General features: G+C 39.1%; 1 protein-coding gene across 1 annotated transcript in view; it reads right to left on the reverse strand.

The window, feature by feature from the left end:
- LOC145693969 (chymotrypsin-1-like) overlaps positions 1 to 23,436 on the reverse strand; it is a 150,255-nt gene that overhangs the window by 1,727 nt on the left and 125,092 nt on the right. The window contains exons 5-6 of the mRNA XM_081770129.1: positions 11,829 to 11,927; positions 5,253 to 5,389 (exon numbers count right to left, since the gene is read on the reverse strand). Of these exons, the coding sequence (XP_081626255.1) occupies positions 5,253 to 5,389; positions 11,829 to 11,927 (236 nt within the window). The remainder of the gene's footprint in view (positions 1 to 5,252; positions 5,390 to 11,828; positions 11,928 to 23,436) is intronic.

The raw sequence follows: 23,436 nt of genomic DNA on the forward strand, positions 1-23,436 counted from the left end.
CAGATGGATTGGCCACCGGTTACCGACAGAATGGCTTGCACGCAGCCTTGAACTAACCCAATGCGACTTTTCTTTTAGGATTGGGCTAAGGAACAAGTGTACAAGTTAAAACCAAGGAATATTAACAACCTTGAACAAAATATTCGTGCAGTGTTTGCAAATGTTCAAGTTGAGATGCTAAGAAAAGCCTTGGATTCTGTTCCTAAAAGATTCCAGAAGTTTATGCAAATTGCGGGCGCACGTTGAAATGTAACTTAATAACCAAATGGTACATCTTAATAATGTATTCACGGGAAATAAAACAGTGATAGGTTGTTTAATTTTTGAAATATTAATTATACAAATAGGTATTCATTGTTACAGCCACCTTGTAGTATAAAAATTAATGAAAAAAATGTAATGAAAACAGGCTACTATTAAATATTTGACTATAATATTGTCAAGGAGCAAACTGAGTATACTTCAATAAGTCACTTTCTATATCAAAGAGAACAGATCAAGGTTTGCCATAGTCAAAGAGATATTCAAAAAGAAAAGGTCACTTCTAACTAGCAGGCTTAACCTTGGACTAAGGAAGAAGTTGATCACGTTTTATATATCGAGTATGGTATTGTATGATTCGGAGACTTGGGCGTTACAGAAATTAGAGAAGAAATATTCAGGTAGCTTCGAAATGTAGTTGGAGAACGGTGAGGAAGATAAAATGGAAGGACAGAACGGATTAATTTAAAACAAGTAGGAGGGAGAGGCCGTTTCTAACCAGGCACCATCCTAGGACGACCAATTGTTATTGGACACATCTTGCTAAGAAATTACCTTGTTCGTAACACCATATAGGGGAAAATAGAAAGAAACTCAAGAGTAAAAAGAAGAATACAACTGTCAATTATTTGAACAGAAGAAAATATAGGAAGCTAAAAAAAGGAGGTTGAAGATCGGGATCATGGAAGAAATATTTTCAGATCGTATCTTAAGGAAAAATAAACAAATAAAATATAACAAATGTTTTTAAACGTTCTTTTACTCCCTGGATCTGCCTGCATGCAGAACACTTGATAACATATACCAAATTTTGGTGAGATACAAAGCTACGTATCGGGTGCTGAAACATGGGGGGTTATTGAAAGAAATGGGAAAGTGATAAGTATGTTTGGAAGAATAATGCTTTGATAAGTATGATGAACTACTTAAAGAAAACGACATGTGGAGAATAAGGAATAGCATAGAATTAGATTCAATTGAGAATGGCGAAATTATAGTAAGATACATATAACAAAGAGCTCGCTGGCTAACACATGGATACGAAAACCAGAAAATGTAGTCCCTAAAGAATATCTATATTGAAAGCTATACAACATGTAGCAAAGGAGAAAGATGGAAACAAGCTGGATGAGTTGATCTAATAAGACTTGAAAAAGACAAGCATTTCTGAATGTAAAGATAATCCTAAGCATCACTTTGGTTTTTCTGTATTTGTAAAAATATTCTAAATTTTAAAGTTCACTGTTCAAATGTCAATTAGGCCAGTGTACCAGGAACAAGCAAGAAATTATAAGAAGGCATTATACTCTACAAGAATGTAAATGCTAACGTGTAAACATGTTGTAACGCAGAACTGCTAGAAAACATTGACATTGTAAGTTCCTATGTGTTTTCAAGGAATGCTTGGTAGAATCACGAATTGTCATAATTTTATCTTACTCACAAATATTGAGCAAGCCATAAGGTGGCAAACCATCTGACATCAAAATAATAAAGAAAAAATCCAATTCCAGAATAAAATGTTCAATGAAGACAAGGAAGTGTAATTTCATATAAAACTTTATGATTGGGAGAATTAGTGTTTCTTTACCAGAGATCTTTCATCAGGTCTTCGCTCACGGTCTTTCCTCGTGGTCATTCTAATTATTAGTCTTCGAACTGTTGCTCACCAGTCAGTCAGTACAAGACTTACTCTTCATTGTCTTGAAAGTTGATTTGGAGTCAGAGACAGAATGTTAGTTTAGTCAATATTCACAGTCATAATCAAAGACCAACCAACAGTTTTTAATTGAATCATGACACCATCCACGAACATCAGCCTGAGGAAGAGAGAGACTAAACCGCCATAAGCGCTGTCAAGTAGGACTCCACCAGGTTCATTGGCCGCAGACCAACAGGAGTCACCAGGTCCACCATTTCGGAGACCGGGAAGTCTAAGGTGTTCCAGTACACGTTGGAATAGGCAGGTTAGTCGTGCTCATGTGTGATGTTACGCTCAATGGTAAATCGTGTATTCTAAGACACTTGAAATCACACATACACTCAAACATCCAAAGAGAATTGAAATCACATTAAATTAAATCAAACTATTGTATTCATATCTTTCATTTGTACACTACACAGCGAACCAAATGGGGTTAGACTTATTAGAGTTACTACTGACAATAGAGTGTACGTGGAAATCGTTCACTCTCATTGGTATTAGAAATAACTACTTTTTCACCCCTAAGGTACCAAAGAGGGGAGGAAGCGAAATGGTGGAAGCTCCGGGTATGAATCTGTAAAGAAAATTTACAGAAAGTTAATATTCATCTAGAACTGTGGTGCAATTTTGTAATTACCTAGGAAAACAGTTTCTTATCATATGTTCAGTATTACTCACCTGAGATAAGACAAACTAAAGGATGGAGGAAACGAAATCGATAACCAGCAAGTGCGTTATAAAAAAGCCTTTAGGGTAAACTTCAAAGATTTTTGAGGAATGCATAAAATCGAGTGGCAATCATGTTTTCAAAGTACTAACCGATGACAAACCAAAACATATGCTGTGTTGAAGAACTCGTGGAATAACCATAACAAAAGAAAAACTGCACGACATTACTGACTCATGGATTATCAAGAAATGTCTTCACGCCAGGGTTCAGAGCACTAATGAAAATTTAACGTCATATAATTTGACAACGTTGTCCCATATCCCGTTTTTTGGTGCAGAAAGTGGAGTTTTCAAAGAGTTTGGGTACAGTGCATGAAGGGTTTTCACACAACAGCAATTTTCAAGAATATGATCGAAAATGTCTTGACAAAGCAGAAATATCTATGGAAGGGCTGATAAAGTAGAAACTGAAAAGAGAGGAGAAGAAAGACTAACAAAATAACGAAGATTAGGATATAGTCGAATCCTAAGTAAAATGTGGAATATCCTAATCTTTACATGCATTTGTCCTCAAAAGAACAGTTTTTGTCCTTTCCTTTAACCTTTCCATGATTGGTTCATGGAATGACCTCCTCTCATTTTAAGACGTATATAAGCTGTAATCTTAGAAATTGTATTTCATAATGTGTCTGACGAAGGCAAAGTTAATTTGCCGAAATTGTAACGCTATTATTTATTAGTTAATATATGCTTTGGTCAGAATTTGTCTTTTAATTTATACAAGAAGTTCCAAAGGTAGAATGAGTGGTATTCATAATGCAGATTGTATGAAGTAGAGTAGAGTATCGAGCCTCTTAATGGAATCCTGTGTCTGAATCATACAAAATCCCATGGTACATGCCATTCTCACCGAAATGGGATAGGTTGACTTAGTATGTACGATTATTTGAAATGATAAAACACCAAAAGTTTACATTGAAAGGAGAATCGAAAAATATCGAAAGAGATCAGCTTGGACTTAAATATTAAATACTGTATTTAGGTAGATTGAAGCTTGTAGGTACTGTTCAATTTACAAATACAGATTTGATCATCAACATAAAAGAACAAGTTATTGCAGAGTAAAAAGCAAGATAGGACAAATTAATGTATGACAAAGTTAAAGAAAGGACCATAAAAACTATGACGGACTGAGTCATACTATAGAGAGTTAGCTTATTAGGAGAGAGAGCACTTATGGAAACTTCTTTTATTATGTAAGTTTTGAATTCTGAAGAGGGGGTGCTCAGAAGTTCCTGGTTTTGCCAAGAAAGACAAATACAGATGTCCGAGATTACATATATTATTCAACATATTCCCAATTGAGATTAACGCACTTTTCACAGCGTTATTGAAGCTTTTCTAGCTCATGCAAAAAATATTTTGATTGTCCCTCAAACCAGCTCTCGCCAGCCTGTCTGACGTCAGAAATGTCCTCAAAACAGTGATTGTTGAGGTATTTTTTTAGGTTGGGAAATAGAAAATAGTCAGAAAGAGCCAGGTCTGGGGAGTAAGGTGGGTTGTGGACCAATTGGAATCCCAGGGTGGCCAATTTGGCAACAAATCTGACTTGTGGATGGGTGCATTACGGTGCTACGTCATGATCCTTTCTTTGTACTTTACACGGCGTTTTCTCTTAGTTGCCTCTTTCAATTGGTCTAGATGATTAGCATAATACTCTCCGGTGATAGAGGCGCCATTCGGTAGGTAGTCCACCATTATAATGACAACTTTGTCCCAGAAAACGGATGCCAGAACCTTTTTCTGGCCGATTTCTGGGTACAGAGGAAGCCATTTCTTTGACTGTTTCTTTGTTTCAGAATCATAAATATGGAATCAGGTTTCATCCTCTGCCACTAGTCTAGAAAAAAAAAAGTCTTTTGTCTTTTCAAAATGGCCAAGATGGCTTTGGATGTTTCGACACGTTCCTTCTTTCGATCCGTACTCAAAGGTTACGACACTCATTTCGCTGAAAACTTGCGCATGTTTAGGACTGTGCTTATAATATAATCAACTCGCTTCCTGTAGAAAGTCCAGTATCTGGGAAATCTTTTGGCGGATATTCGACGGTGCTCAAGAATCAGCGCATGGACACCATCTCATGTTTGCTGGTCTGTTGAGGTTGACGTGCGTCTGTTGCAGGGCTCATCTTCCACAGTGAAATGGCCAGTCTTAAAACACTCTGATATCCAAGTTTCAACACAGCTATATGAAAGACTTTTTTCCCCCAGTGTTTGGCACATCTCCATATGAATTTCCTTTGCAGACTTTCTCTGGAGTCGTAAGAACTCTATAACGGTTCTCAGCTCCGGCGACGTGAAACTTCTGGGCCTCTTCCATCTCACCTTCTATCTGCAATGACAGATATTGTACAATTAGGAATCAATTGACTTTAACATAGTTACATATTAAAATATGAGGCTTTCATATACCAATAATTTTATGTCTACTGCCAATTAAAGGAAACAAAGCTAGGAACTTTTCAGCTACCCTGTCATATGTTGCACTGCAATTTGAATATTTCTTTGCCATTGTTTGTGTGCATCATAAAACGCTCGATCAAAGGAATTCAACTTACCGTACACGGTCCTTTCCCCCTTTTGGTCTGTACACACAACTGGGAATGGATAGACCAAGGCCACCAATGTTTGCAGTCTTCAGCACTCAGCAATTTCAAGTGAAGCCATTTCAAAGTGGAATCGGGTCCGTAGCCACCTGTAAAAAATCAATTGGCATAAGCAAGTAAACGTAAATTACAATCTTAGATGAAGAACAATCGGACTTGATTTGAGCTAGGATTAAGTTAAATTATAATCTTAGATAAAAAAATTATAATCTTACTGTAATTTGGATTTTAAAAAAAAGATCATAAACCCCAATCCCACTTTCAAAAAAAAAAAAAAAAAAAAAAATATGAACAATTCAGTTCGGAGACCACGTTCACAGTTATAAATCTTGTTTCGTAGTTGAAGTACATATAGTTGATAGAACACTAGAAGTTCGCAGTATATTTCAAACTTGTTTCTTTGGGGATTAAAATCTCTTCTTATCATTAATAATATGTGATACGTTGGACTTATAAATCAACCAAGGCTCGAACAACCCAGTATCCTCGGAATGTAGAGCTCTTTCTTGGCTAAGTAGTTAGCGTGCGCGCCTTTGGTATGGAAGATCCGAGTTCGATTCCCCGTGGAAGGTCATGTGGTTCGGATTCCACGTTAATTAGTAGGTTCCGTCTCATATAGCCTCGCTGCTGAAAGAGACGTTAAACTCAAAACCAACTCAACTCCCCGGATTGTACGAGGGTCACTACGAAAGTTTTGAGATGAGAAATAACTTACATACCTAAAATCAATTTAACCCTTACATTTTCTCAAAGTATTCACCATTACACTGTACATACTTTTGCATCCTCGAAAACCACTTTTGGAAGCAGTGTTGCCAGTCTTTTTCTTCAAGTGTTGAAAGTTCATTCTCTAAGCCACTACAGCTTCTTCAGGGCTGCAAAATCTCTTCCCACGCGATCTTTGATCCTGGGGAACAGAAAAAATCACACGGGGCCAGGCCAGGGCTATACGGCGGATGAGTCATAAGATTGACCTCCGTAGATTCTAAAAACTGAATTGTGATGTTCGCCGTGTGTGCGGACGCGTTGTCATGACGAAGCAGGATCCCACGCAATCCAGTTCTTGGACGCCGTTCCCGAAGCTTCTGGAACACTTTTGTTAAGCAAACAGTGGTGTACCACTGAGCAGTAACAGTCCTTTGTCGTTCAAGTGGAACAGTTGCAACATGACCAGATTTGGAGAAGAAAGTTGCAACCATCTTCTTCCCCACACTTCGCGGTCGCTTCACTTTCGTGGGTGAATTTTCGTCTGGAAAAATCCAAACTGTACACTGGCGTTTATTTTCAGGGTCAAATTGATAGATCCAAGCCTCATCACCAGTAACAATGTCAGAGACGCGTCGAGAATTGCCTCCATCAAATCTTGCATGGGTTTGTTCACACCATTCCACACGCATGCGTTTCTGCTGTTCAGTCAAAGTGTGAGGCACCCAACGAGATGAAACCTTCCTGAGAAGATGATCATGAATTTTTGTTACTGCTGGCTATCCAATGTTCACTGTAGATTCAATGTCCTTGAAAGTTGTTCGAGGATCTTCTCGAATCATTTGTTCCACAGTGGCAACGTTTTCATCTGACAGAGCTGTTGTCGGACGTCCAGCTCTCTCTTCATCTTTAAGCGATATCGGCCTTTTCTGAATTCACCAAACCATCGAAAAATTGTAGCACGAGAAGGATCAAGGTCCCCAAATGCCCCCTGCAAACGGTCAAGGCTTTGTGTCTTGTTCAAACTACTTTTGAAATCGTAAAGGATCATTGCCCGAAGATGTTCCCTTTCGAGCTCCATTCTAGACAGCCGAATACTACTCACATCAACAAACAAGTGAAGGCGATACGGCCACGCCGATAAGCGAGGCGAGTTGAAACTTGCTTCGCTTTTTCGCTCTGGATACCACTACCGAACGAAATTGTTTTGAATTCAAATACTGTGCCACAACAATGCGTATCTCAAAACTTTCGTAGTGACCCTCGTATCTGGGTCTCCTTCACAAAAAAGGCGAGAATGTGAAATATTATCAATGAGGTTAAGCATGATCCAACTTGTGTGATACTTTATTGTAATAATAATAATAATAATAATAATAATAATAATAATAATAATAATAATAATAATAATAATAATAATAATAATAATAATAATAATAATAATAATAATAATTATTATTATTATTATTATTATTATTATTAGCATATCTCTATTTAAACCAGTTTTAACTTAATAATCTGACCGCCGTCTCTGGCAAGTGTAGAACTGCGATGTATCCGACATGTTTCCACATTTTCTGCATGTCTAATCTAGTGTTTTCTAGCTTTAATATGTATTTATAGTACTCTCAAGCTGCTATCACTTTGTCCTAGATGACCGACATAAATTCTACTGTTTTAGAAAACATTCTAGCTCCTTGAGCGAGCCATTTATGTGGTTTGCTGTTTTCTGGGTGGTTCTTAAAGCTTCCGTGAAGTTCTTTGACTCTTCATTTGCTATGTTTTTGTTCATCTGATTCATAGTTTGTTGTGAATTGTGTCTTGGCTAGATGAAATGATGTTGCTCTTGTGTTTGCGTTACATCTTGCATGAAACCGATGCTTAATTTGTTTCTTCTTGGTGAAATATTGGCGTAGTTTTTGAATTTGTTCTTTATGGACTTTAAGTATATTTGCTAAACTAATGCCTCCTTCGTCTGTGAGAAGCTCACTCTGTTGCTACTTTTGGGTGTTTCATTCTGAATTATCTAATTAAAGTCCAGACATTTCTGCGAAGGTTTTAAAACCAATATTTGCTATTTTATTAAGCCAATATGAATGTATAAGGAGGGATACTGCAAATATGTTGCTGATTTTGACTTTGAAGGCGTCAGTAAGCTGAGTTTTGAGTATCACTTTAATTTTTGACTGCAAAGGTATCTTAGGTATGTTTCATTGTGTTTCGTTCAATGCCTCGAAGATACAGTAATCCTAGGTATCGGTATTTATAGTGTTCTTCTTTCAAGTCTTCTATTTAGAGCGTTCATTAATTGGAAATCTTCTGTGATATTACTTCTCCTCTTTAAGATGTATTGGCTTGCATTTGTTTTTCCTAAGTCCATGTCATGATTAAAATTTGTTACTATTCTTGGCGTATAGATTTACGTTATTCATATATAGCAGATAATTTATTTTATATTTTAAGGATTCTCAACTTTTAGTGCGTATTATTTCGCCGATCACATGTTACATCTATTAAACATGTGCTATTGTTTATAATAATCAATTCAAGCAGATGATACACGAAATAAACAGGAATATGCAAAGCATACACGACGGAATACGTTTCGGGACGAATCACCCAGGAGTCACCTATAAAAGAGGACCAGGATACATTCAAATTTTCAGTTGTCCACTGATCTCTTGACCTACAACATCCACTCCTGAGGTCGCACTGGACAAGGGATTTCTCACATTACCTAAAGTCCTTGGCGGCTCCCGTGAGCTAAGGGGATTCCTAATGACAACTAAACTTCTGGTGGCTGCCGTGAGCAAGGATGTTACCAATAATACCAATTTTATAGTCGCTACAGACATCCCGGAGGCTGCCATGAGTGAAGAGGTTCCAGTGCAAAAGTAATTCCTTCCTTCATCTTCTGAGGTACTTTACGTGTGCTAAGGACATACATTAAAATACTCACTTTGTACTTTACGTAGAGATTTTGTAGTTAATCTTGCAAAAACTATATTTTATAATAAAATTAGTGGAGAGCTAATCCCATACTATTATTCATTCTACCTAGAAGACAATACAATATGATTTGTTGGGTGATATTACTGTAAAGACGTAGGTGGTGTAGCTTTGAGAGCTCAACAGAACCATAGGGTACTGAGATAAGCCCTTAGAATATACTTTTGTTCACATATATTCTTCAGAACACTGTCTTGATCTGATCATTGGATAGGTGCTTTCTAAACCATTGTTTCATAGCTGTTCTCAAGAAATCGAATATTGCAGGGTGTATTTTATACGTTTGTAATATTTCTGATAGAAATTAGTGAGGATTGAATCGAAGTTGTTTAGAAGTCTATAATTGCTACATTGAGATTTCTCTTTTGGAATTGAGCTTCCTCAGTAAGCACTGTATCTACTATGGTCTGGTCTTTGCATTTCTCGCTGACTCTGAGGTATTCTTTGTTTTCCTTATGCCATAATTCCATTCTTCTGCAGATAAGAATGTATTTCCGCAGTTAGTATTGATATCATGTATTATTTGAACATCGTAGAAAGGCATATGATTGGTCTATAGTTCACAGGATTCATGGTAGAGGAAATTTTTCTTCCTATTTTGGTAGAGGAATTTTTTTTTATGTTGGTTAGAAAGCTAGATATTTGGAGAATGCTGTTATAATATTTAGTGATGAATTGTATGCACAGGAAACTCTGAATATACTTAGAGCCAACATATTTCCAGTTTGGAGACTTTCAAATGCTTATTTGAAATCCGTTTCTCTTACGTAGAATCAGGCACGTAGCCAAGGGGTGGGTCAGGGGGGTCCGGACCCCCCCCCCCTTCGAGACCAGAAATTTAAAAAAATAAGGAAGGACGAAACAAAAAGAAACAAGAAATAGGAAGAATCAGCGATAAAATATAAAGATAAAAATAAAGCTAAAAATAAAAATATTTTTTTATAATCGCTTCCCTGTAGTATCAAACATGTTATTTCAGAAACGGTCTTCTACTGCTCCTTTAACTTGTCATTTTGAACAGACAATAATTGACGGAATAAGGAAAACAAAAAGTTATGTGGAAAGCAAGTCCTATTAACATTTGATTCAACAGAGAAAGGAACGCAGATATAAAATATTTTACAAGACATTATTCGATACGTACTTTTTTTTTAAAAAAAATGGTTGAGGTCATAGTGAAAGAAAAATTGTTATATTTCGATGAACAGAAGAAGGAACGTAGATATTGTAATTTTTTAAAAATATTTTTATAAATATTCTTTTATTCGAGATTTCTTCATAGTTTGTTACTAAAATACTTACTAACATGGATGGGCACCGATCCTGGGGGTCCAAGGTGGCCCGGCCCCCCAAAGGTCATGTGGGCCCCCCTTGTTGTATTTATGAATATACAATATATTGGCATAATTTGAATGCAATTTATCTTAAAATCCTCATATATGCCCTCTGCATCTGAATGAACCCCCCCAAATTTACAGAGAAATCGGCGCCCTTGCTAACATGTCCTAATTTAAAGTCTTAACAAACCAATATATGTTGCTAGTAAAATAGTTTAAATTGATCAAGGCCCTGGTGTGATAACCACAATATTTCATATCAAACTCTCCCCCCCACCATCACGAAATCCTGACTAAACGAACCAATAAAATAGTTTAGAATGTTACCAGTAAAATAGTTTAGAATAATCGAACTCTGGTATGATAAGCACAGTATTTCATGTCTCGGACCCCCCCTATTACGAAATCCTGGCTACGTGCCTGGTAGAATTGATCCGTATATTGAAAAAGTTAAGATCTATTTCTTTCTTCTTTAAGGGAGTTACCTTTGGTGTCATGTGTTCGATTCCCCCCAGATCTGAATCTAATTATTTGTGATTTCATTGGCTGCTGGAAGTTCCATTTTAAAATCTTTCTTATTTCTAAGCTATTATTATTATTAACATTATTATTGTTCCATGTCCTTCATGGGTTTTTATCACCACGGCATGACGCGTCCGTAGGTTGCGGATCGAGGGAGGATCTCTACATATAGAAGTTAGCTGCTAGTATAATGAATAAACAGCCGCGGATAGATGCCAAGGGGTAGCTCTCCAGCTTAGGATTTGGCGTGAGGATAACAAATTCACCTTGCAAGAAAGACACTTGTTCAGAAACATTCACAGACGTCTCAGCCCAATACTGAAAAATTGACAGATTAGCAAAATAAAATGGATATGAGATTCGGAACGTGCAATACAGGAAGTCTTATAGGGTAGGCACGCTAACAAATGAGTTAGAGAAATATAGGATGGACCTGGTAGGAGTTCAGCAAGTTAACCGGAATGGAAAGAGAGCAATGCAGACCAGAAATTTTACGGATTCTTATTGGTAAGATAACAAAATCACCACTAGGAACATGGTTTTTCATTCATAAACGAATAACATCAGAATTAAACGAAGTGAATGATATATTTTCTCTTTACACTCTTCAGGACCGGTGGTGCGATATTATTGTTCTAAATGTAGATGACCCAATGGTAGATATAGATGAAAATATAATGGATAATTTTTACGAAGAAGTAGAACGTGTATTTGACCATTTCCCGTGATACCATATGGAAATTCTACTATGGAATTTTCATACAAAGATAGGACGAGAGGATCATAGTAAATGAAAGTCTACATAAGGAGAGTAATGACAACGACATTAGACTCATGAACTTTACAACATCTAAAAACCTTACAAAATTCCCTCATCGCGACATACATAAATATACTTGGACCTCCCAATAAGGTACCATTTACGAATTAAACTAACAAGTCAAAACATACTCACTGTTGCTAGTATGTCCCCAACCAACAACTGTCACTGTGGAGTTGCTGAAGTCCTTTTGAGCTAACTCACGTGTAATGAGCGTCACCGGTTGAATGACATCTGCAAAGATCAAAATTTTGGAACACATATAGTCTTCTTCAAGAAAAACTTGGTCACCCATCTCTTTTTGAAAAGCCCTGCACTCTTACCTAGTTAAAATTAAATCAAATAGATGAGGATTTTCTTTGATGGATTGAGATATGTATTAACAGCCAAAATATTATAGTATTTTACTCATACGTACTGTTCTCAAAGTGTTGCCTTCTGAATGGCCAATAATTTTTTTGAACAAAATCGTACATTCCGAATTACAGAAATACAATGATGTTGAATAGACTTCGCAGCCAGAGAATTTGTAAAGTATTGTATCGTGCTTGTATGACCACGGCCGGATTAATACACTCTGGTACCCTAAGACTACTTCCGGAACGCCCTTTTCTTCCCCAAAATTGAATATTAAATATATTTTTACTTACTCAATTTGAAGAAGTCTGTGTCACAGATAGTCTGTAATTTTAGGTGTGATTTTTTAGTCTGTTGTCAGTTTAACGGGTTTTGCCTTTTCTTCGGATAAGTGCTATAGTATTGATGGAGGCTAAGTGAGTACATTTTTTAATGGCTAGCCCGCAGGCTAGCTACCCTGTAGAGGGCTACACCCTCTTTAAGGAAAGAGTTGCAAAGGAATCTTAGGGATATGGGATTACGGACGTTGGGCTATGAGACTTTCCTTTATTAAATACACACTTCAGGTGTCAGGTTATTATGGTCTTTGCGACCATAATCATCAATGAGGCAGAGGATACATAGAACATAGAGAAGAAAACATACCATACATACCTTATATATTAATGAATAATTTGGTTAAAAAATATTTTATTGGCATAGATGAACATGAGGGGTAGAATGAGTGCGGATGACGCCACAACACGTAGGGGATGTTAGCAGGACAAATGCGGTTTATCTTCTGCCTAGAGGCGACGCTAGGCCAATGAAGACGAGGGAGGCCTGTTTCAGACAGAGGGAAATCACTGTGCTTGGTGCGAGGGAAAAATATGCGGGAGATGAACATGCAATCGATGATCCTGCAATACTTCTAGGTCGGGATGGTTTGGCGGCAAGGTATAACAGTACAATGTAAACAGGAAACAAGTTAGTGCATAGTGGCTAGGAAAAGTGGTTGCTGCTGTATATATCAGTGATGAATTTTAGGCGAAGAGATTCGATGTGGTAAAGTAGTGTAGGAAATGTAATGAGTGAATATAGGTGTCTAGTTGGACTGGGAAGAGAAATGCGATAAGCAATGCGGAACATTACGTTCAAACGATGTAAGTTTGTAGTGCTGGAGGCGGGAGCTGATATTCAAGCGGTGAATCCGTATGTAAGGACAGGAAGGAGAAATGCTTTATAGGTGTTGAGAACTATGATTGAGGTGGGGCCCCAGGTAGTGCCAGTGAGACGTTTAAGAAGATTCAGACGGTTATATACTTTGGTTTTGAAGTAGTGAAGATGAGGAAGCCAGGTGAGATGGTGGTGAAAAACAATATCAAGGTAAGTAACAGTTTTAGATGGACGGATCGGTGCATCTTAAATTGTCAGAGAAAGAAGCGAAGGACTTATATGGGTCTTGGAGTGTTTGCATAGCGGCAGAAACACTATGGCCTGTGTTTTCGAAGCATTTATGTGTGGTGCCATTTATGACACCAGTGCGAGAAACGATTTATAGATTCTTGTAAGATGATATTGATATGGCTGATGGTGCGACCAAGGGCAAGCAAGGAAGGTTGTATCATCTGCATACTGAAAAGTGTACACGTCGTCTGGAAGAGAAGGAAAATCGGAAATAAACAGCAAATACAGCAGAGGGGACAGAGCTGAACCTTGTCGGACACCAGAATTTAGGAACATAGGATGCAATAGACGATTGTTGATATTAACACATGTGATACTTCCTGCGAAAAAGTGAAAAATAAAGCGAGTGTAAGATATGGGTAATTTAAGCTTGATGAGTTTGAAAATAAGTGCAAGATGCCAGACTTTATCGAATGCTTTTTCTAGGACGAATAGAACAAGGCAGGATGGACGGGCTCAATTATAGTTATTTGTAATGAGAGTGGTTAGACGTTGAAGCTGATCATTAATGGAATATTGATCGATTATATACTTTGGTTTTGAAGTAGTGAAGATGAGGAAGCCAGGTGAGATGGTGGTGAAAAACAATATCAAGGTAAGTAACAGTTTTAGATGGACGGATCGGTGCATCTTGAATTGTCAGAGAAAGAAGCGAAGGACTTATATGGGTCTTGGAGTGTTTGCATAGCGGCAGAAACACTATGGCCTGTGTTTTCGAAGCATTTATGTGTGGTGCCATTTATGACACCAGTGCGAGAAACGATTTATAGATTCTTGTAAGATGATATTGATATGGCTGATGGTGCGACCAAGGGCAAGCAAGGAAGGTTGTATCATCTGCATACTGAAAAGTGTACACGTCGTCTGGAAGAGAAGGAAAATCGGAAATAAACAGCAAATACAGCAGAGGGGACAGAGCTGAACCTTGTCGGACACCAGAATTTAGGAACATAGGATGCAATAGACGATTGTTGATATTAACACATGTGATACTTCCTGCGAAAAAGTGAAAAATAAAGCGAGTGTAAGATATGGGTAATTTAAGCTTGATGAGTTTGAAAATAAGTGCAAGATGCCAGACTTTATCGAATGCTTTTTCTAGGACGAATAGAACAAGGCAGGATGGACGGGCTCAATTATAGTTATTTGTAATGAGAGTGGTTAGACGTTGAAGCTGATCATTAATGGAATATGACGGGCGAAATCCGGCTTGAAAAGAGGGAATGAGATGACGTGCATGGAGGTATGGATGAAGCGCTCAAGAATTTTATTAAAAGTGGAAGTAAGTTATATAGGTGGTAAGAAGAGACGGCGCTGGGAGGTTTGTTTGGTTTCGGAAACATGAAGGCTTTGGACAACTTCCAGTCAGTGGGGAAAAAGCCAGTTCTAAGAATAAAAGTGTAAATAGAGGCTAGAAGAAGAAGTAGAGGAACAGGACTTTCTTTGATATCACGATATGTGATGGAATCAAAACCAGGAGCAGAGTTTCGTTTATGTTGAACGACTCTTGTGATGTCAGTGACAGTGACAGGAACTGTGAGTTCCTGCTGCGGCAAAGTATGATTAAGATTTGGTTGAAAGATTGGATGTGCGGTGTTGACATGATCGACTGGATGAGCAAAATGTGGTCGTGAAGGGATGGTGTAAAGACGTCTTGTAGATAGTAGGCAAAGGCATTTGCTTTATCTTGATCAGATGGTGCGTGACTGTTGTCGATGATGAGAGGGTATGAGGTTTTGTTGTACTTTCTACAGAATGCGTTGAGACGTTTCCAATAACGTGAAGGATGTGGATTGTCGGCAAGGTTATTACAAGTTTTGATCCATTGACGGCGTTTGTATGCTTCAATGTAGTTTTTGACTTAACGTTGCAGCTGATGGTGAAGTTGAAGAGCTTCGGGATTTTGTGTTCTTATGTAATCTCGATAACCTTGCCGGGAACGTTTGATTTGAGTGAGGTAATGCGGAGGCAATTTAGGCTGATATGGCATGGAACTGGTGGTGGGAATATACGGTTCTGATGCATGGGTGATTTCTGAAGTGATCGATTCAATATGTGTGTAAAGCTCATCTGATGTAGTGGGAGGTTGCAAGTGAGTTACGTCAGTGGTAACATAGATACGATAATGATCCTAATCAGCTTTGTCGAAACGTGGAGTTCGAATTGGCGGACGTGCATCGTGAGGTCGAGCAGGGCGCGTATGATATGAGAGCTTGATCGGGGCATGATCACTGCCGAGAAGGTCGAGGACTGTAAGAGTGATGTTAGCAGCAAGAGTATTTGAAGTGATAGCAATGTAAGGAGTGGTATTTGAGACAGATCTAGGAGGAGTCGGAGGAATATGTAGAATGCCAGTGGTGTGAGTGGTTATATGATCTAAGAATTGTGTGTGTTCAACAGGAGTGCGACTTTTATAGTTGATATCAGCGAGGATGATATACTGTTTATAGGTGTGAGACATGTGACTGAAAAACGCGAGTGGAATAGGGTGTCCTGGGCGACCGTAAATAGTAGCGAAGCTAATCATGATAGACTTGAAATATAAGGTAGTGATGATATGCTCTGGGAGGTGAGGAATGGGACAAATGTGATTGCGATGAGGTATGTGATTTCTAAATCCGGTTGCTACGCCTCCATTTGCCCTTAATGCTGGCGCTGTGTTGCCGTGACGTACAAGTGTATAACGAGGAATGTTACAGGGTGTAGTTTTCGTAAGAAATGCCTCGTTCAACAAGAAAGCTGAGATGTGTTCTTCAAGTAAAAATGCTTCAAATAGAGTTTTTTGGTAAGGAGCGGATATTAAGACAAAGGAAGACTAAATCCAGAATGTACAGAGTTAAACGGCTGTTTCTTGTGGAGACGTATGGAAATGGACGCAGTTGTTCGTGTAAGTGGCGTAGAAGTTAACATTAAAGACAGATTTAGCGGCCTTGGTGAGTTGCTGTAGAACTGTAGAATGTGATTGTGCTGAAAGGGATGGATGTTCTGAAAAGTGAGAGTTAGAAATTGAAGGAGATGTTGAATGGTAACTGGATCGGTAGTTTGTTGGTTGGGAGGAGGTGAAGAGTCTGGGATACGAAGTAGAACTACTAAATGCGGGTGTTGTTATTCAGATTGTGGTTTATTCTTGCACTTATAGCAATAGGCCGGATGCTGGTCGTGGCAAGTTGGACATTCAAGTGGCCGTTCGAGTTTCCGACAAGTGCGTGTTTGATGAGGGCCTGCACAATAACCACAAACTGGCGGATTCTTGCAACTATTTGTTCTACTATCACTGTAAGTTTGGCAATTTTCGCAACGCACAGGAAGAGGAGCAGGCGAGCGTGAGGGTTCGACCCTGTGCCGACGATAATAGATGTAAGCGCCAGTAGTGAGCAATAAATCTGTGGTATTTTGTGAGGCGGTAAGTACACGAACCATATATGTGGGACCAGTATTGTTACGTATACGCATGACTTTATGGATGGTGTGGCTGCGAGTTGGAGTTCCTCCTGAATCTCATTGTCACAATAGGATGGATCGACCCCTGGATGACAACAGACAAGAAAGGTGGATGTCTAGGTGGCGGTAGTTGCTTCTGACGTCCAGAAGAAAGAGTGGTAATGGTAGGATTTTTGTCAAATATTTGGAAAGAAGCCTTATTCCTAATTGTGATGGCAAACTGTGGATCTGTGGATTTTAAGATATAACCATTTCTAGTTTTGATGACTTCTGTGAGCGGTATACTTGGAAGATATTTACGAAGTTATAGGGTAATAAATTTTTCGTTACTGTATTTAGTGTCGAATTGCTGGAGAATGAAGGAGTGAAGTATGGGTTTAGGAGGCTGGTTGATGATCGATTATTGAGACTGGGGAATCAAAGTAGAGCTCGTGTCTCCAGTTTCCATGTCAGACGTTTCTGATGTATTATCTCTATGTGGTTTCTTGGCCTGATGGTGAGGCTGTTTAATAGTGTCAGCGTAGAGTAGCTGCTGCCTTGGAGACCTGGATCTAGTGGACACATTTGAAGCAGTGGATGCAGTTGAACTGCCCGACTGCGATCGCTGTCTAGTGCCCTTATCCTTTCTTTTGACCACCTTCGTGGTCGAAGCGGATGGAGTGACGAAGACAGGGGGTAAGCCTCAGTCTGTAGAACCGGCTTGATCAGTATGACAGACGGTTCGCGCAAAAGAGACAGAGGAAAAGCTCAGGAGCAGGAAAAGGAAGGATGTTTCAAAACTCGTCACTGTTCATTCAGTGGCGCTTCAGAACAAAGCTTTGGGAAAGGATGATTTATTTTTTATTTTTTTATTTTTATTTTTTACCGGCCCACCATCGGTGAGCAACTACCCGAAGAGGATTACGCCCTCTGTAGGGGAAGAGTTGTGAGCTGATCATGAATGGGTTGTAAACATTTGTTGTTGGGAGCTTAGGGGTTTATACATATTTACATTTACCATCGGCTTTATTAAGTATATTACATCATTTGGTCATTATGATCTTTTGATCATAATCATGAGGAAGGGTAGAATTTAAGGGATGAGAATGAAGTGCACGTTCACATCACATCACAGGGGTAAGTGTTAGATAGACAGATGCAGGTTAGCTTCTCGCCTAGGGGCGACACTAGGCATTGATGAGAGACAGTGGGAGCCCTGTTAGATACAATAGGTGTCACTGTGCATGTGATGGCCAAAAGTAAGGAAGAATTTCATCGGAGCAATATGGCTGGTAGCAAGCAAAATCTGGGTGGTCTGGAGGAAGAGTAAAGCGATAAAGAGTGAACAGCAAAGCGAGAGGAGTAGGCATAGCCGTTGTAAGCAATGGAGGGGGACTGCGAGCATGTGCATCAAAATATCGTGGAGAAGTGGTTGATTTAGCGCAAGGCGGCGGCAGATATATTTGGTGCGAAGGTCTTCAAGATGGTATAAGATGTGGGGAAAACTGAGTCGCTCATAGAGTTCTCGGGTGGGACTGGGAAGCTTAACTCGATAGGCAATTCGCAAGGCATGGCGTTCAAGGACTTTGAGTTTTTCGTAATACTGAGAGGAAGCAGACAGCCAGGCAGTGAAACCAAATGTGAGGATTGGACGAAGGAAAACTTTGTACGTTTTCAGAAGCGTGTCGGCGTTAAGTCCCCAAGTAGTGCCTGTCAGACGCTTCAGTAGGTTGAGGCGAATATACGCTTTATTAGTAATGTCTTTTAAGTGAGGCTTCCAGGTGAGGTGAAGATCAAATGTAATTCCAAGATATTTAACTGTTTTTGAAGGTACTAAGGGTGTGCCGTCAACTGAAAGATGGAGAAGAGTAGGGTTGCGCTGGATACGGGAGCGAGCGTGAGGTGGAAGGAAGACTATGGTTTGAGTTTTAGACGCATTAATCTTCAAGCGCCAGTGATGACACCACGTGACGAATGTATCGATGGCTTGTTGCATATAGACATTGAGCTGATGAACAGTTTTATATGTGGCTAGTAGGGCAGTATCGTCGGCGTACTGAAATAAGTGGACATTTGTTGGAAGAGGGGGGAAATCAGCGACAAACAGAATATAAAGAAGGGGAGAGAGTGCAGAGCCCTGAAGAACACCAGAGTGGATGAATATAGGAAAAGACAAGGTGGAGTTAATGCAAACGTAGGCCAGGCGACAGGTAATAAAGTTGAAGATGAATCGGATGTAAGATATGGGAAGTTTAAGCTTATTGAGTTTGTAGATCAGTGCAGGATGCCATACCTTATCGAATGCCTTTTCGAGATCAAAGAGAACTAAACAGGAAGGGCGTGAAGTATTGTAGTGATTGGTAATGTAATTACTGAGCCTGAGAAGTTGATCGTTGATACTATAATATGGACGAAAGCCAGCTTGTTGAAAGGGGAGTATGTTTCTAGACGACAGAAAGATATGTAAGCGTTTAACTATGATGCGTTCGAGTATTTTACTAAATGTAGATGTGAGTTGGATTGGACGGTATGACTTGGTGTCGGCGGGAGGTTTCTGTGGTTTCAAAAACATGATCGTCTTGGAGGTTTTCTATTGAGCGGGAAAGTAACCAGTACGTAGGATGAAGGTATAGATGGCCGACAAAAGGTATAGAAGGGATAACGGACTCTCTTTGATCTGGCGAAATGTAATGCTGTCCAGTCCAGGAGCAGTGTTGCGTTTGTTTGCGAGAACGGAGGTGATGTCTGGAACTGTGATTGGTGCTGTTAAAGGAGTGTCATGAAGTGTGTGCTCTATATGGGGTTGAAGATTAGGTGAGCTTAGGTTCAGATGATCAGCTGGATGTGGGCGATGTGGGTTTGTAGACGGGAGAGGAGTAAAGATATCCTGCAGATAATTAGCAAAGGCATTGGCTTTGTCGAGATCAGTATGTAGAGGTTGATTTTGGTCTATGAGAGGATAGGTGATACGAGTGTTCTGCCCAGTAAGAGTCTTAAAGCGCTTCCAGTACTGACTGGGATGTGCTGTAGTGCCTAATTGATTACAAGTTTTGATCCAAGAGCGTAACTTGTATGCCTTAATGTAATTGCGGACTGTGCGAAGAAGTTGACGATGATGGTGAAGGGACTCGACATTGCCAGTATGTAAGTAATCTCTGTATAACTGACGGGAGCGTTTAATGAGAGGAATATATTGTGGAGGAAGGGGAGGGCGAGAGAAAGAACATTTAGATGAAGGGATATATTGGGTTGTGGCAGAGGTGATAGCATTTGTGATAGTATCTACACAAGAATAAAGTTCAGACTCTGAAGTAGGAGGCAAAACAGTATTTACGGTTTACTGTATACATAGTCTGTATTTTGCCCAGTCGGCTCGATCAAAACGCAGCCTAGTACAAGTAGAGGGGTTGGATCGATCAACGGTAGCTGGTCTGGAATGAAGTCGTAGCTTGATAGGAGCGTGGTCACTGCCTATGAGATCTAGAACATCGATCGTAAACTGAGATGCAAGATTAGAGGAGAGTATGACAAAGTCTGGGGTAGTTCGACTATCTGGGCGAGTAGGTTTCGGTAGAGGAAGTATTATGCCAGTCGTATGACCGGTGATAAAGTTATGAAAGCGGTTTCGTTGTGCTTCGGAACGGCTATGGAGATTAATATCTGCCATTATAAGATAAGTACGAAAGGTGTTAGATATATATTGAAAGAATGGTAATGGAATGTTATGGCCGGGCTGCACGTATATTGTAGCTAAGGTTATGTAGAAATTCTTATAGTAAACAGTTGTGAGAAGGTGTTCAGGAAGGTTGAGGACAGGCGAAAAATGCTGACGATATGGAATGGCAGGCGAAAAGCCAATAGCAACACCACCATTGGCACGGCGTAATACATGTGGATTGTCATGGCGGATAAGCTGGTACCCAGGAAGACGACAATGGAGTTTGGAAGTAAGGCAGGTTTCATTCAGAATGAATGTATCAACATGTTCTTCTTGGAGTAAGGCTTGAAACAGTAGTTTATGCTGTTGCAAAGAACGAATATTTAGAAATAAAAATGTGAGCCCCATAATGAAAAAAGAACATGTATTGGATAATGAAGGAATTAAACTGCTGTTTCCTGAGTGTTGGAGTGAAAGTAAACATACGGTCCAGTGTATGTGGCATGGAGATTTGCATGAAAAACATATTTGGCAGCTAACTGTATATGATGTAAGATATGAGTTCGCAAAAACGGATGGATGTTTTGTAGTGATAAGGTGATGAAAGAAAGCAATTGTGAAATGGTGACAGGTGCGTCCAATGAAGGTGGTGGTGCTGGTTGTGCTTGTTCCGGCAGACGTAATGGGACAACATTCTCTGGTTTGGACTGATCTGGTGATGGTTTAGACTGACATTTATAGCTATAGGCTGGATGTTTTTCTGGGCAGAGAGAGCAATGAGGAAATTGCTGCATGTTGGAGCATGTACGGGTCAGATGCGGTCCTGCACAGTAGCCGCACTTTGGTTGATTATGGCACTGATTGGTAGGATGTTGGCCATAAGTTTGACAACGCTCACATCTAATAGGCAAAGGTTTAGATGTGTGAGACGGCTCTACACGATGTCGCTTCTTGTAAATATAAGCTCTTAGATCCTAAAGATCGTTAATGGTCTGCTGACAAGTAAACCTTACGTTTGGGTGAATCGAGTTGCTGACTGAGACACATATGAGAAAGTAGTACTAAATGTGGTCAGTATTTCAGTGAAGTTGTAGGTGCGAAGCTTCAGGGGTTTAGGAGATACAGCTACCATAACATCACATGGACGTACAGAATAGTCTTCATACAGTTGGAGGTAAAAGCTCTGTAAGAACTCTTGTAACAACAAAAGGTGAATAACAAATATATGGGTACATATTAGGACTAGGGGGAAATCATATAGTAAGGGTATACCTGACGGCGGCCATCTTGAAATCCGCCATTTTGAATTAAGGTTAAGTTTTTAAAATAGGAATATGGTCATGTGATACATGATTTAAGGCGCAAATTTAATCAGAAGAACAATGGTGACGTTAATTTTGATTTACGTGCAATTAGTAAAAAGTTACAAGGAAATTAAATATTGTTGTAGCATATGTATTAGTCCTTTACCCCACCTTGTAAATTTTGTGTTAATGATAATAATTAAATAAAAAGCAACTGGATAAATATTAGGTCCATGGTAAGAGTTGCCTTGATGGCGGCCATGTTCCAATCGACCATTTTGAATCAAACAAAAGTTTTAAACAAAACGCATAACATTGACACCTTATTAATAGCAAATTTTACCATAAATCCAACAGTATAACCATTTTTGCTTTATCATTAACCAGCATTTGTTATCGCATAAACAAGTTGCTAATTTAAGGAAAAATGACCAAAGTGGAATTGAGTCATAATTGAACTTGGGTCTTTCTTCCAGAAAAGTCCTCAATTAGTACAATCAATATAGTTCATAAAAGAGTGCATGACTTTCACGAATGCTCTGCTCACAGTGAGCACACCTGACAAAGGCAATCGTGTTACACTTGACACATTTGTCGTTAACAATTCCGTCAAAGCAGTAGTCGTAAGGAGCGATCCATTTAATTTTGTGCTGGTTAATGATAAAGCAAAAATGGTTATACAGTTGGAGTTATGGTAAAATTTGCTATTAATAAGGTGTCAATGTTATGCGTTTTGTTTAAAACTTTTGCCTGATTCAAAATGGCGGGTTTGAAGATGGCCGCCATCAAGGCAATTCTTACTATAGACCTAATATTTATCCACCTGCTTTTTATTTAATTATTATCATTAACACAAAATTTACAAGATGGGGTAAAGCACTAATACATATGCTACAACAATATTTAATTTCCCTGTAACTTTTTACTAATTGCACGTAAATCAAAATTAACGTCACCATTGTTCTTCTGATTAAATTTGCGCCTTAAATCATGTATCACATGACCATATTCCTATTTTAAAAACTTAACCTTAATTCAAAATGGCGGATTTCAAGATGGCCGCCGTCAGGTATACCCTTACTATATGATTTTCCCCTAGTCCTAATATGTACCCATATATTTGTTATTCACCTTTTGTCGTTACAAGAGTTCTTACAGAGCTTTTACCTCCAACTGTATAAAGACTATTCTGTACTTCCATGTGATGTTCTGGTAGCTGTATCTCCTAAACCCCTGGAGCTTCGCACCTACAACTTCACTGAAATACTGACCACATTTAGTACTACTTTCTCACATGTGTCTCAGTCAGCAACTCGATTCACCCAAACGTAAGGTTTACTTGTGAGAATTGGTGAGAACCCGCACCATGTGTGTCGGGCCTTGGTTATTGCGAATTCTCAGGCATTTAAGAATATTATGACCTTCTTGGGTGAGTTCCTCTTGAACTTCTGTGTCAGTATACGTAGGATCTACTCCACGAATGACCACAGAGAGAGTAGGTGATCTACGAGGTGGGGGTGGTTGCTTTAGACGTGAAGTAGAGAGCGTCTTGAGAGTT

This window comes from Thermobia domestica, chromosome 9, assembly GCF_964235325.1.
Source record: "Thermobia domestica chromosome 9, izTheDome1.hap1.1, whole genome shotgun sequence".
Taxonomy (NCBI): Eukaryota; Metazoa; Arthropoda; class Insecta; order Zygentoma; family Lepismatidae; genus Thermobia; species Thermobia domestica.